The 13,570-nt window shown below is 36.3% G+C and overlaps 1 protein-coding gene across 1 annotated transcript in view; it reads left to right on the top strand.

Moving 5' to 3' along the window:
• Window positions 1-13,570, top strand: part of usp45 (ubiquitin specific peptidase 45) — a 58,299-nt gene that overhangs the window by 14,424 nt on the left and 30,305 nt on the right. The window contains 3 exon segments of the mRNA NM_001423966.1: window positions 4,432-4,580; window positions 6,634-6,729; window positions 6,820-6,950. Coding sequence (NP_001410895.1) covers window positions 4,432-4,580; window positions 6,634-6,729; window positions 6,820-6,950 — 376 coding nt within the window.

The following is a 13,570-nucleotide window of genomic DNA, read 5'->3' as shown; positions in this document are numbered from 1 at the left end:
CGTGCGTGCGTGCGTGCGTGCGTGCGTGCGTGCGTGCGTGCGTGCGTGCGTGCGTGCGTGCGTGTGTGAACTTTGTGTGTGACTCATCGATGTAACTCCACAACAAATACATCAAATAATCATTGGGAAAGTTCTTACTGTATTATTTCTCACAAACGTTTGGTGAGATCTGCATCTTTTGATGGCAAATCTTATTTTGACACATATTTTGTGGTAATGCTTTGAAAATTGTCAAATAGACTCTGGACAAATTTACTAGACTTTCGTTATGTTTGTGGCTGTTTTTGCTCCATCGACTTCCATTATAAAGACGGTTCATGTGTGCAAGAGTGTGAAAGAGACCTTTGTGCATTTACTTTAATATGCTTGAAAAAATAAAAAATAAGCACATCAGCTCTTAGAACATAGTAAACATTCATTTATTCATTCATTCATTCATTCATTCATTTTCTTGTCGGCTTAGTCCCTTTATTAATCTGGGGTTGCCACAGCGGAATGAACTGCCAACTTATCCAGCACGTTTTTACGCAGCGGATGCCCTTCCAGCCGCAACCCATCTCTGGGAAGCATCCACACACACATACACTCGTACACTACGGACAATTTAGTCTACCCAATTCACCTGTACCGCATGTCTTTGTACTGTGGGGGAAACCGGAGCACTCGGAGGAAACCCACATGGTAAACATAGTGTTTTTATGCACGGACACTATAATTTGCTGTTTTATTCCATAGAACTTCATATAAAAACAAACTTTTTTTCTTGCACAGGTCTGTATAAAGGGTTAATGCTACCAACTGATGATCAACAGTAAAAATGAAAAGTTTGACCTCTTCTTAACAGCGAAAAACACCAACAATCAAGATTACATGACTATTTAGTGTCATGGCTTAAAAAAATGTCATTATAATAGAAGTCAATGGGGCAAAAATAACCACAAATATAACAAAAGAGTAGTAAATTTGAACATTACCCAAGGGTTAAAAGTGCTAAAAATGTAATAGTGACAAATATCCTCAACATGGCGTTGCTGTTTTGGAAAAACTGAAAAATGGTAGCCTTGGATTAAAAAAATATTTGATTTACCTTTAGAGCTTCTAAGGTAATCCCAGTGTCAGCCTAGGCATGTTCATGAAGACCCTGGTATTGTCCAGCATTTGTCAAAGGCTGACGTCCAAACATCCTGCATCATTCAAGAGCTGGCAAGTTTGTAATTATATGTTTAGTTGTTTGTTTTTTTTTTGGTGGTTTATCATAAAGATGACCTCTAGCACATGATTGTTCACAGCTTGTGTGTGTGTGTGTGTGTGTGTGTGTGCGCGTGCGCGTGCGCGTGCGTGCGTGCGCGTGCGTGCGTGTGCGTGCGTGTGCGTGTGTGTCTGCGTGTGTGTGTGTGTGTGTTTTCTTTGTGGTTCTTTCCGACAGTAGGTAACAATGAAGGTTATCAGTGCACACTAAGGCATGTAAACATCATAAGCTATGAATTTTATCCACTTTTCTAAACAGAAATCATTCATGCAAAAATAAACCAATTGGGACACAAGAGTAAGGCATATTATTCCACTTGAGAGAAGAACAAGCTGTAGATATGTACAAAACCTGCACTCATCTATATGATATGAATTACTTCAGGTCATTTTTAAGTTATTTGAGGCACACGGTACAGTGTCTCATCACCTTTTTAGAGACATGGAGATTTGTGGAAAATAATTTATGGTCCAGCTAAACCATATCTAGAACTCAATGCTAATGACATTTTATACATTTTATACACTATATGTATATGTATGTATATATGTATGTATATGTATATATATATATATATATATATATATACATAAATTATATATATATATATATATATATATATATATATATATATATATATAATTATAATTATATATTATATATATACATAAATTAGTTTTGTTTTATTATTTTTGCAATTATTTTTGCCTTTCAGGAGTCTTAAAGTGCATCTAGAAGATTTGGGTAGCTTGAAGTTCATAAATTGTTTGTTTTTCTTTATTGGTCATTATATAGCTTATGCATAAATAATGGATAAATAGTAATGCTTAACAATATCAAGCAGCACCATGTTTGCTTTCTCTCTCCTTTTTGTTGCCTTGGGTGCTCACAGTTGTTCATTAATGCCTAATTTGACAGAACACTTGTGTTCTCTTACACAAATGGTGCCAGTCAGTATAAAAATATAAAAAAAGATGAGTTCATAGCTATTCATGATTCAGTCTTTTATGACTTGGCCAATAACCGGCCTCAAACCAGAGCAAAAACTGGTCTAGCAAATCAAACTTTTAAAAAATCACACAGAAGCTATATTTTAGTTTTAACGCAGGCATCACCACACAAATAACAAACGGTGTCTTAAAAAGGTTTCAAATAATTGATAAATCAATTATGAGAAAATTAAGGCCTTTGAAGGGTATTAAAAATCTTAACCATGTTTTTCAGACTCTAAAAAAGCATAAATATATTTATTTTCCGCCTAATATTAACAACGCCGTGCATGATCCATGCCAGTGGTTCAGGTAGGGGCGCATCCGACCAAGCTCCTCCATCTGGATGATGTCACGTAATTTGCGACAAACGCAGAGAGGTGACGTGACGCTCTCCACATGTAGCGAAACTTAAGTGCAAAACAGACAGCAAAATGGGAAAATGTAAGTTTGCGTACTTCTGGTTGGAGAAAGACGAGTTTAAATAGCGGCTGAAGCCTGTCGCTGAAAACGACCGTGTAATTTATTCTTTTAACTTTGTTTCTTCCAAGCTTATCTGAGTTCTGTTGTATGGTTGTGCTTCATTCATTTATTTAACTACAGCTGTTTATTAACAACTGTTTATTAGGTTAAAGGTTTGAAACTGATTAGACCTTGAAGTGGTGATGAGGTCTTAAAATATTTTGAGAACGTCTATAAAAAGTTTTAAAAAGACATTGAAATTACCTTTAGGATTCCTGCAAATATCCTGTGAGAGAAAGTGCATAAAAAAGATCATATTCTCTCATGAAGGTTAAGTTAAAGAGTGTACTTCAAAATGTTCATGATCAAAACTGTGAGCATAATATTTGCTTACTCTATTTTACTTGAATCCATCAACCTAGATGTTGAACATCACCTTTGGGGTGTTTACTGTTTGAGGGTACTTAAAAGATGCTTTGATGGTTCAGGAGGTATAAATCTAATTTCTATGAAGGATATCACAGACTCTTTGAAGAATCAGGTCATATTAGCAAAGCAAAACTGAAGCCTGCTGGTCATTGGACTTTGAAGGAGGACACTCCAGTTAATTGAGGATGAATAATTTTACACACGCAAGCATTTAGAAACAATCAGATTCTTTCTCTTCAGAATTTCACACAAATTTTTAATAAACTTTTACTATTAGTTGATATTATTTGATGCAGTATTAGTGTGATGCTGGTTTGTTGAACTGTCTTCATAAAATTTAGTTAATAGCAGCAGCATGACTTGCAGAGGGGTTTAATAATTTTGATTGCAACTTTTTTTGCAAAAAGTTTTGATTGAAATGTTGATTGTACTAATTGGATGATGTAAGACTGTACAGAACGTGAATATTAATCGATTTTATTCGTTTTATTACAATTCATGACCTTGACATTGAAATAAAGTAAATAAAAATAGTGTCATTTTAAATTCAATCACTCTTAGATTACCTATTTCTACTTAATATGTTGAATTTTTATCATATTTATCAGACAGTTATTGTTAGAAGTCATTGTATCTATATTGTTAAACCATAGTCACCATCAGCTTCTCTTCTGGAGGACTGAGAGCTATTTACAGGACCTACTGCTCGCTCTGAATTATCATGCAGGTTGCTTTCAAGTCCCCTGAGTGTTGAGGGCAGTTCACCCGTCATTTCTCTGGAGTTTTGCAGTTTTTTTTGCAGACAAACTCTCTTTTTCTCTCTCTGTGGGCCTTGTGTTTGGCCGCTTGGGCCAAGAAGCTCCCGCAGAGTTATGGCAGTAGCGGGGAGCAGCTGGGCTTGTTCCCTGCTCCCTAACCAGCGGAGTTTTATCCAGCTGTCATCTGCAGCCACTCCCAGCTGCTACCCAGCATGTTAACCCATTTCTGCTGCAGAAAATCAGGCGTACAGTGGGACCAGGCCCAGTCCAGATCTTCACATAACAGAAGATCCATTTAACTCAAATGAATTAACTTAAAAGTCGTAGTTAAGATATCTACTTTTTGTAAGTGCTTATTTTGAAATGTTGAAACCATACTTTGTGCATTAATATGTTAAGTGGAGATCTGTCTACAAGATTCATCACGAACATACAGAAAAATGTAATAATCTCTCAGATAAGTTTACTTATAGATGCAGTTCAGCATTCAAAAAGAAAGGTAATGAACTACAACTTTGTCAATGTGATTTCACCCGTCTTTTAGGAACATCCTCAAAACTCATCAAGCTCCGAGAGGAACCCGCTGAATATGTGGACACTCAGAGAGGGAAGAGTCCAGTCAATAGCACACTTATCCCAGTCAAGGGCATCAACAACCTGGGCAACACCTGCTTCTTCAATGCTGTGATGCAGGTATACTCTTGTCCGAGAACTCGTGGCACTCACTTTTAGTATGTGTCAGTGTTTTGAATGGTGGAAGTCAGTTGTTTGTGATCTGGCCCATTACCACGCATTAATTCAAGTATGTTATTTGCAAAAGTTGAACACTGCCTATTCACCCACGTAGGCTTGAGCAAACACTTAACCGTTGCTTGTTTCAGAAGTGACAAGCAGTCAGTTTATTAATAACACTTCCGATTTTTCACATATACATAATCAAACACTGTACAATGTTGTCCCATTATTTAATGTTAGCTAATACATTAGTTCATTACATTAATTGGCAATAAATTTGTTATAGTGTCAGTTTTTAGTTTATAAAACACAGTCAATTAATAACATTCCAGACGTTTGTTTATTGTTTGTTTCTGTTTGCTCAGCTCTATAAAAGGGGTAGTTTACCTGAATAATAAAACTGTACTCACACTCACAAAGGGTTAAAGGCCTTTATGAGTTTTTCTTTTCTGTTCAGTACAAAGGAAGATATTCTGAAGACTGTTGTAAACCTGCCTTAGTATTTTTGGTATTTTTTCCTACTATAGAAGTCAATGCCTATTCATCACCAACATTGAAAAATTTTTTTATTTTGTGTTCAACTGAAGAAAGAATCTCAAATTAATTTAACAGGATACTTCAAATGGGTTGTACTTCAAATGAACCATTTTAGTTTATCAGTGATGGAAATGTTTTTATTCATTATTATTATTTTTAATACCATAATTCAAAAGAAGATAATTTAAATGCATTTGTTTTTTGTATTTATACACTCACCGGACACTTTATTAGGTACACCTTACAAGTACCTGGTTGGACGCACTTTTGCCTTCAGAACTGCTTTAACAAGGTAATGGAAATATTCCTCAGAGATTTTGGTCTATATTAACATGATAGCATCACACTGTTGCTGCAGATTTGTTTGCTACACATCAATGATGCGAATCTCCCGTTCCACCACATCCCAAAAATGCTCTATTGGATTGACCTCTGGTGACTGTGGAGGCCATTTGAGTACAGTGAACTCATTGTCATGTTCAAGAAACCTGTCTGAAATGATTTGCGCTTTATGACATGGCGCGTTATCCTGCTGGAAGTAGCCATAAGAAGAGGGGTATACTGGTCATAAAGACATGGACATGGTCAGCAGCAATACTTGGGTATAGTGTGGCGTTGACAGGATGCTCAGTTGATACTAATGAGCCCAAAGTGTGCCAAGAAAATATCCCCCACACCATTACACCACCACCACCAGCCTGAACCATTGATATGAGGCAGGATGGATCCATGCATTCATGTTGTCGACGCCAAATCTTGACCCTACCATCCGAATGTTGCAGCAGAAATCAAGACTCATTAGACCAGGCAACGTTTAGAGATGCTGTTCTGCATAACTCTGTTGAAACGAGTGGTTATTTGAGTTACTGTTGAGTTACTGTTGGAACCAGTCTGGCCATTCTCCTCTTACCTCTGGCATCAACAAGGCATTTGCACCCACAGAACTGCCGCTTACTGGATATTTCCTCTTTTTCTAACCATTCTCTGTAAATCCTAGAGATGGTTGTGCATGAAAGTCCCAGTAAATCAGCAGTTTCTGAAATACTATGCTTTGTTCAAACTGCAGCAGATCGTCTTGATCAAGTCTACATGGCTAAATGCATTGAGCTGCTGCCATGTGATTGGCTGATTAGAAGTTAGCATTAAACGAGCAGTTAAACATGTATATCTAATAAAGTGGCTGGTGAGTGTATAACTAGTATAAATTACATTCCTTGTGATCATTTTTATTTATCTCTCCTATGATTTTTTTTTTCTTGAAAAATGTCACTGTCAACCTTTGCTAGAATACTTAAATATAAAATACTTGCAGCCCTAATCTTGTTTGGTCTTTATAGGTTAGTTTTAAACTTTGATCTGAAGTTGATGTCCCTTTGCATGTGATTTGCTTTTCCCGAACACATCACTAGTGTAAATAGAAAATGCAGACAGAAAACAATTGAGAGTTTGCTTATCTCTGTATTTTTGGTTTTAGAATCTCTCTCAGACCCACATGCTGAATGACCTGATTCAAGATGTCAAGGAGAAAGGACATAAGATGAAGATCAGCCCCTCCACTGAGACTAACTTGGTACATTCCAACTGCCAGACACCGTAATAATTCAGCCTCTTTCATAATCTTATTCACTTTAGCTTATGTGTATTATGAATTTTTTTGTAGGGGTCGCTGACTGTGACGTTGCCCAGCCCTGAACCCCTCACCTCAGCCATGTTCCTGTTCCTCCAAAGCATGAAGGAATCTGGAAAAGGGCCTGTATCTCCCAAGATCCTTTTCAACCAGCTCTGTCAGAAGTATGTCATAATTTTTAAATATACACTATGTAAAGCTGTGTGGGTCAGTACTTTTAAACAAGGCTAATTGTGCACCACAGTCACTCAAATAGCTGGATAAATTCTTGCTCTTGGGGGTTGATTTTTATGCCATGTACAGGTTGAATGGTTCACTGGCTGTTGTTTAAATGTTGCTTGAACGTGCTGAATGGTTGGGTGGCTCAGACAGGAGCCTGCCAGGCAGTTGGGTGTCTCTCTGGTGCTTCTGTGATATGAACTCAGGTACTGTGCCTTTATCAGACCTGTGGGTTTGCATATGTGTGCATGTGCGTCCTGCTCACCTGGCATTATCTCAGCCTTAAGCGCAAAGTTCATTTGAGCATATACACATGCATAAATACAATTGCGACTGCATAAAACCATCACAGTGCTGTCAGAAATAAAGGTATACTCATAGTTCTTTGTTTGGTAACACTGATATAATGTCTATATTTAAAAGGGAATAAAAAAGGATTGTGAATTTTGTAGTGTTCAGTTTAAATGTTCTCCTCAGATGGACAAGTGTTGAAATATATGCATTTTTCCTAAATTAATAAGCAAAGCAAGAGCTAATTAGTAATTAATATACAAATTAAAATATTAAATAAATCAAGAGCAACGTCTCAAAGGCTAGAGACCTTTTTTTTTCTTTTGGTGGTAAAACTGAATTCTCAGCATCATTCAAAACACAGTAATATGCTGAAAAGGCTTAAGCAAATGTCATTATTGTTATTATTATTATTATTATTATTATTATTACTATTAAAAGCTTAAGCTTATTCATAGATATATACTGTACAGTAGACATCGCATACGGACACTGAGCATGTGCCAATAGCGCTGCCATATTTGTACAGTGCTCTCAGGACAAAACTGTTTTAACCTCACTTAGTCAAGACTAAAGCAAATCTGAAAAAGCTAGACTTTTGCGCTGACTACGGGTGTAGTAACAAGCAAACAAAGAAAACAAAGCATAAAATCATCACATTTCACATTTTTACATTTTTGTATGTCACAAACTTTTATGCTCAACAAGAAACATTATTGACGGTAATACAGTTGCTTACTGCACAGACCATAAGACACAGTAACACCAACTTGCACTAAATTCTAGGCTTATGCTAATTTTGTTAGATGAAATTACAGCAATGCTCGTGCGTTTACTTATCCATCGATGTAGAAAAGTGATGTAAAATTATAATTTTTATACTTTAAAAAAATATTTGCATGCTGACCACCGGGAAAACTCCTGATCATAGATATAGGTATATATGTTTACATATCTATGGCTCTGGATGGCCAGTGCTCCACTGCACCTTGGTTCCACATTTATTTCAAAGGAGTGCTACCCTTTACCAAAATGGCAGCTCTATTGATGCATTCCTTCCAATAGACAACAGTAGCATAGGCGACATCTAATGTAAATATCTATGAAACTTATTTCCTGTTATTATAAATGGTGAAAAGTGTTACATATTATGATTTTCTTTAACAAACAAAATTCAAACCACAACAGCATAAAAATGAACTTTGTGAGAAAAAGTTACATTTGATCAGTTTAATGAATCCTTCTTTAAAATATTTTATTAAACCTTTTGCTTAATTTGTTCTAAAACATTTGAAAATGCATGTAATATTAATTTAATTTAATTACAGCATGCGCATTGTATCTCAAAAGCTCAAATACCGGTCAGTTAACTATATCGCTTACTAGTGTCACTGATACATACATTCTTTTACCGATAGATAAAAATAATCTTCTTGGTGTTTAGAAATCACTCAAATGCCAGGCTCTCTGTTCACACAAGTCTGTTTTTATAACATGTTAAAGATTTAACCGCACTGAATCTCTGCCTCGCATACACTATTAATGTAACTCTCACTCTCTGCACACACACACGTGTACACTTTCAGAGCGATGGCTCATGGGGTCAAGTGAAGGCCTTCTGTGCCACTCCGTTTATATGTGTGTGCGCGCTTCTGAGATCCGGCGTGTCCTTGACTGGAAAGATCCTGTTTGTTTAATGCGTTTGTTGACTGGCAAACTGCGGGTCACAGCTGCTGGTCTGATGGGGTACTTGAACTGCTGCGCCATCTTGAACACCATCTTGTACATTTGCTAGTTTGGACAATGTGGCAGAATGGCATCTTTTGAGATATGGTGCTTTAAAGGACAGCATTTTTGAAGGTGGGATGAACACCAAACATAAAATGGGTGAGGAACAAGTAGCATTTGTGTGTGTGTGTGGGTGTGTGTTAGACAGCTGAGTGCTGTTGGCGTTGTTGATCGAGGGCCAGGTCACGCTGCCAGCTGGACAGATCTGAGCAGCACCAGCGCCAGCAGTGGTCCAAAGAGCGGTGAGTGGCTTTCCCTGCTCCTGGTGCCTGTAAACACACACACAGTGACCCTGAGCCCAGATGTCTTTACGTTTGCTGCAACTTTGCATAAGTTTAATGGTACTTATTTCACATCTTTTACCGATATAAAGAGATTTAAGTATTCATGTCCTGGTTTCAGTTCAGTACTCTTCTGATTTTATGAGTTGGTGATGTGCTGCCAGCTAGTTGCTATCTTAGCCTTCACATCTATTCATTTTTTTTTTTTTTATCTTATCGCTCTGTCATCATTTTATAAAATTCATCTGGTTATAGGTTATGCAGGGCCGTAACTGCCACAGACAAGTACTCCTGTAATAACTAGAAATGGTCTCTCATATGGTCTCTCAGTGGTCTGTTGTTTAGATTGTATTATTATAAATGTTTAGGCCTCAGACGTGGTCTTCCAGTTTATCGGTGTCAAAGTGACTGAGATGGCCAATCAAATCAGAGTAGGTGGAGCTTTATTGTTCACAGATTTAAACCTGAATTCCAGCATTTATTTTAATGTCTGCCAACTGGAGCTGTTTGATTCAATCTAGCAGTATGACGGTATATATCTATATCACTGAAGGAAATGTGTACCGTAAATATTTTTTTTAAATTCCGTATATAGCACAAAATGTAAATAAGTAAGTGTGGCCAACTCACGTGCAGCATGCATGAAGCTGAGAAAGATGCTCAATAGGAGACAGGCAGTGTTGAAAATTGCTTTACATTTTCAACAAAAAAATGATCACTTAGTTTCAATATGTATACAAGGATTTTAATTCTTTATTTTTAGTATTTTTGAAAAGAAAAATGGTTTGATATTTCCTTGAATAAATATGAATCATAAATATGTAAACTATTTAAGTTTATTTTACTGTTCCCTACTTGGGATATATTTAGATATGTGAGATGATGTACTTGAGAAATGTTTATAATAATAATAATAATAATAATAATAATAATAATAATTATAAGGTTTATCAACAAAAACTGTGACATACAGTGAATTTGTTGTTCATGTAAATGTTTGTTTACTATAATTGTTAGATCAAAAATCAAACACAAAAGAATAAAAATAAGAGCAAGTCCTTTTCTTATTTTAAGCTTGTGTATTATATAAAGACCTTGTTTAAGTACAGTAACTAACTGTAGAAAAAGCTGTATTGTAAAAGGTATTGTTAAGATGATATAAACTTTTTCATGCCATGAAATATTTTTTTGTTATACTGCCCATCCCTAATTCAGTCTAGTTTTTTTTACTATTCAACTTAAGAGCTTACATAATTCAAAAAATATGGAAGAAAACAGTATGGAGGAATATTAAGGAAACAGTACGGTTAAGGAAAGTTTTTTTTTCAATTGCTCCACAAATGAAGTGCCTAATGACATAAATGTTAAACATTTGCTTTTTGCCCCTTTGCAAAAAAGATGCTTGAATATTGTACAAAATTGTCTGTACTCCTATATACAGAAACAATATAGAATCTCCAAAATGATTATGTATTTCACTACAAAATATGATAAATCAAGAAATGTTTTAATATTTTGCATGCAACCGTTTTGATTTGTACTTTCAAAATTTTAAAATTAATAGACAAAAATAGATTAAAAGTAATCAACAAACTACAACACTCGGTTCTGGAATTTATGCTGAAAACCACATTGCCCAAAATGCAGTGCAGAAAACTCCTCTTATTAGCGAGTCAAGAGAAGAAATCTTTATCTCCTTTGCTGGGAAACACATTATAAGCTCTCCCTCGCTGTTCTGATTTATTAAATATTTTTATATGTATGCCTGTCTTGCAAAGAGCTTGAAAAATACTGTAATATAGATATAAACAACTGAAAAAAATCATAGTTTCCATTGTTTTTATTATTATCATTATCATAATTTCCAATGCTTTATGGGATTGCAGTTCTTTCCCTCATTAAAGCTTTTGTCTTTTTGTCAGATTTTATATGCTACTTTGCTTTAAATCCAAATTTGTAATTTATTGATTTTTCCCAAGTTGTTTTTTTTTATCTATGTATATATTTAGGAAATAAATAATCATTAGACATACTTCAAGGACCAGATCTGCTGAAAAGATGGATGGCCACAAATGCATTTATGTTTGTATAGTGTGTCACAATTGAAAATCAAGTATCAAAGACATCCAAACCCCAATCATTTATGTCTGGTTTCACAGTCCATCATAGTAATTCTGTTGGAATTTTATGTTTTGTGCTCTGTTAAGATGTGAATGTTTTATGTATTGGACTGCTCTAGGATGCTAGTGTGTGTGTTACAGCATTGTGCTGGGGCTGAGTGGCGTCTGGTACTAACTCATCCGCTGTTAATTGTGTTAGTGGTTCCAGCTGTCCGTCTGTGGCAGGGCCATATTGAGCTCACCGCTACAGGCTCCCTCAGCCTTCTTTTCCAGTGGAATGAGCTTCCAGAACAGTCTCTGTGTCTCCCACCTCTCCCACTGGAGCCCGTCTCACCCGTCAGCTTCAGCTTTCCTCCAGAACACACTCCTCAGTTCTGTAATGTCCTGCACAGTTTTGACCAGCCAGCGTCATTGCTGTTAGACAGATATCTAGAGGATTGTTTAAAGCTGATTTGTTTTTTTAGACACTTAAATATGAAAATATTAGTTGATATCGAATGTAATAAATATATTCAGTCAGACTAAAGTTAAAGGGATATTTCACCCAAAACTTGAAATCGTCAATTGTTTCAAACCTGTTGGAGTTTCCTTCTTCTGTTGAACACAAAAGAAGATATTTTGACGAAAGCTAGAAACCTGTAACCATTGGTTTCCATACTTGTTTTTCCTACTAGTATGGACATCATTGGTTACAGGTTTTCAGCTTTATACAAAATGTCTTCTTTCAACAGGATTAAGAAATTCATAAAGGTTTGGAACCACTTGAGGGTGAGTAAATAGTAAGTAAATTTACATTTAGATGCAACTATCCCCTTAAAACTACAACAGTTACTCCTTACAAAAATAGTAACATTAATCTTTGAATTCTTACTGACCCCAAACTTTTGAACTAAAGATTAATTTTTGACACTTGAAGCAATTTTAAATAAATAAAAAATACAAATCTGAGTAGGTTCCATGTTTTAAGACTTTGACCCCACTGTAGATTGCTGTAGACTCTTTTTAGACTGGGAGTTCTTCATGAACATACAGTATGAATACTGCTGTACAATAGTGGTGTGGATGATAAAAATAATTAAATTGAAGGCCATCTCTGCAGACCCTCTGCTCATGACCTGTGTTAAAAGCAGGTGGCTCAAGTTCTTTAAGGCACTTGGAGTCAGGCATAACGTCACAACTCATCAGCCCATGGTAGAGGTGCTCCAGACTGCCTGACCATCCGTCCTGCCAGTGCTTTCTTCATTCACCCAGTCTGCCCTCACACACAGGGTTAGCAAACTGAGCAGGTGATAGCAAAATCATTGAGCATATGGACTGCTTAAGGCTCGACCCAACACCTTGACTTGCCCCTTTACCCTTGCGTTCATCACCAGACCAAATGGTCTTCCTATCATCCTGACCAGCTCTAATAACACAACAGGTTGATGCAGGACCGGCTTTAGCCATCCATATGTCCTCTACATCTGGCCCACATCTGGCCTGGACTGAGGGTCTGACTCTGAGATGATGTTTCCTAAACGCCCAACACGTTTTTCTGCTAGATTTAGCACCGGATTTGCTGGGGGGAAGGACAAATGGATCTTCACATCGCCACTGTCCTTCAGTCTTACAGATTTAGGGTGGTTTGATCTGATCTCAGTTTCTGCATTGCTTTCTTTAAACATGTATCATTCTTATAGGTGCTGAGATATAAGTGTTGACCTACATAAATATGTTGTCAGAATGGCTTTTGCATGTAGTTCAATGCAGAATAAGAATATGAATAATAAGAATATGAATAATAATTCCTTACATTTATATAGGGCTTTTCTGGTCACACAAAGCACTTTACACATAATTGGGGGGATCTTCTTTTCCACCACCAGTATGCAGCTAACAAGGCAAAGACATTAAAATTTACTTGTAAATAAATTTATTTTGTTTTATTTTTTTTTCCAGAGCTTTATTGTGTCCCAGACAAAATTAGTAGTTGTAACTGATTATGAAAAGATTTGTAGTGTCATTCATATTTCTAGCACATCTATGAGCAATAATAGTGATAAACATAAAGTACATACAGAGAGTTGAAGACAGCTAGCTGCCGGC

Source organism: Danio rerio, chromosome 16 (assembly GCF_052040795.2).
Source record: "Danio rerio strain M-AB ecotype USA chromosome 16, GRCz13ab, whole genome shotgun sequence".
NCBI lineage: Eukaryota > Metazoa > Chordata > Actinopteri > Cypriniformes > Danionidae > Danio > Danio rerio.
This window is presented reverse-complemented; position numbering and strand designations above follow the sequence as displayed.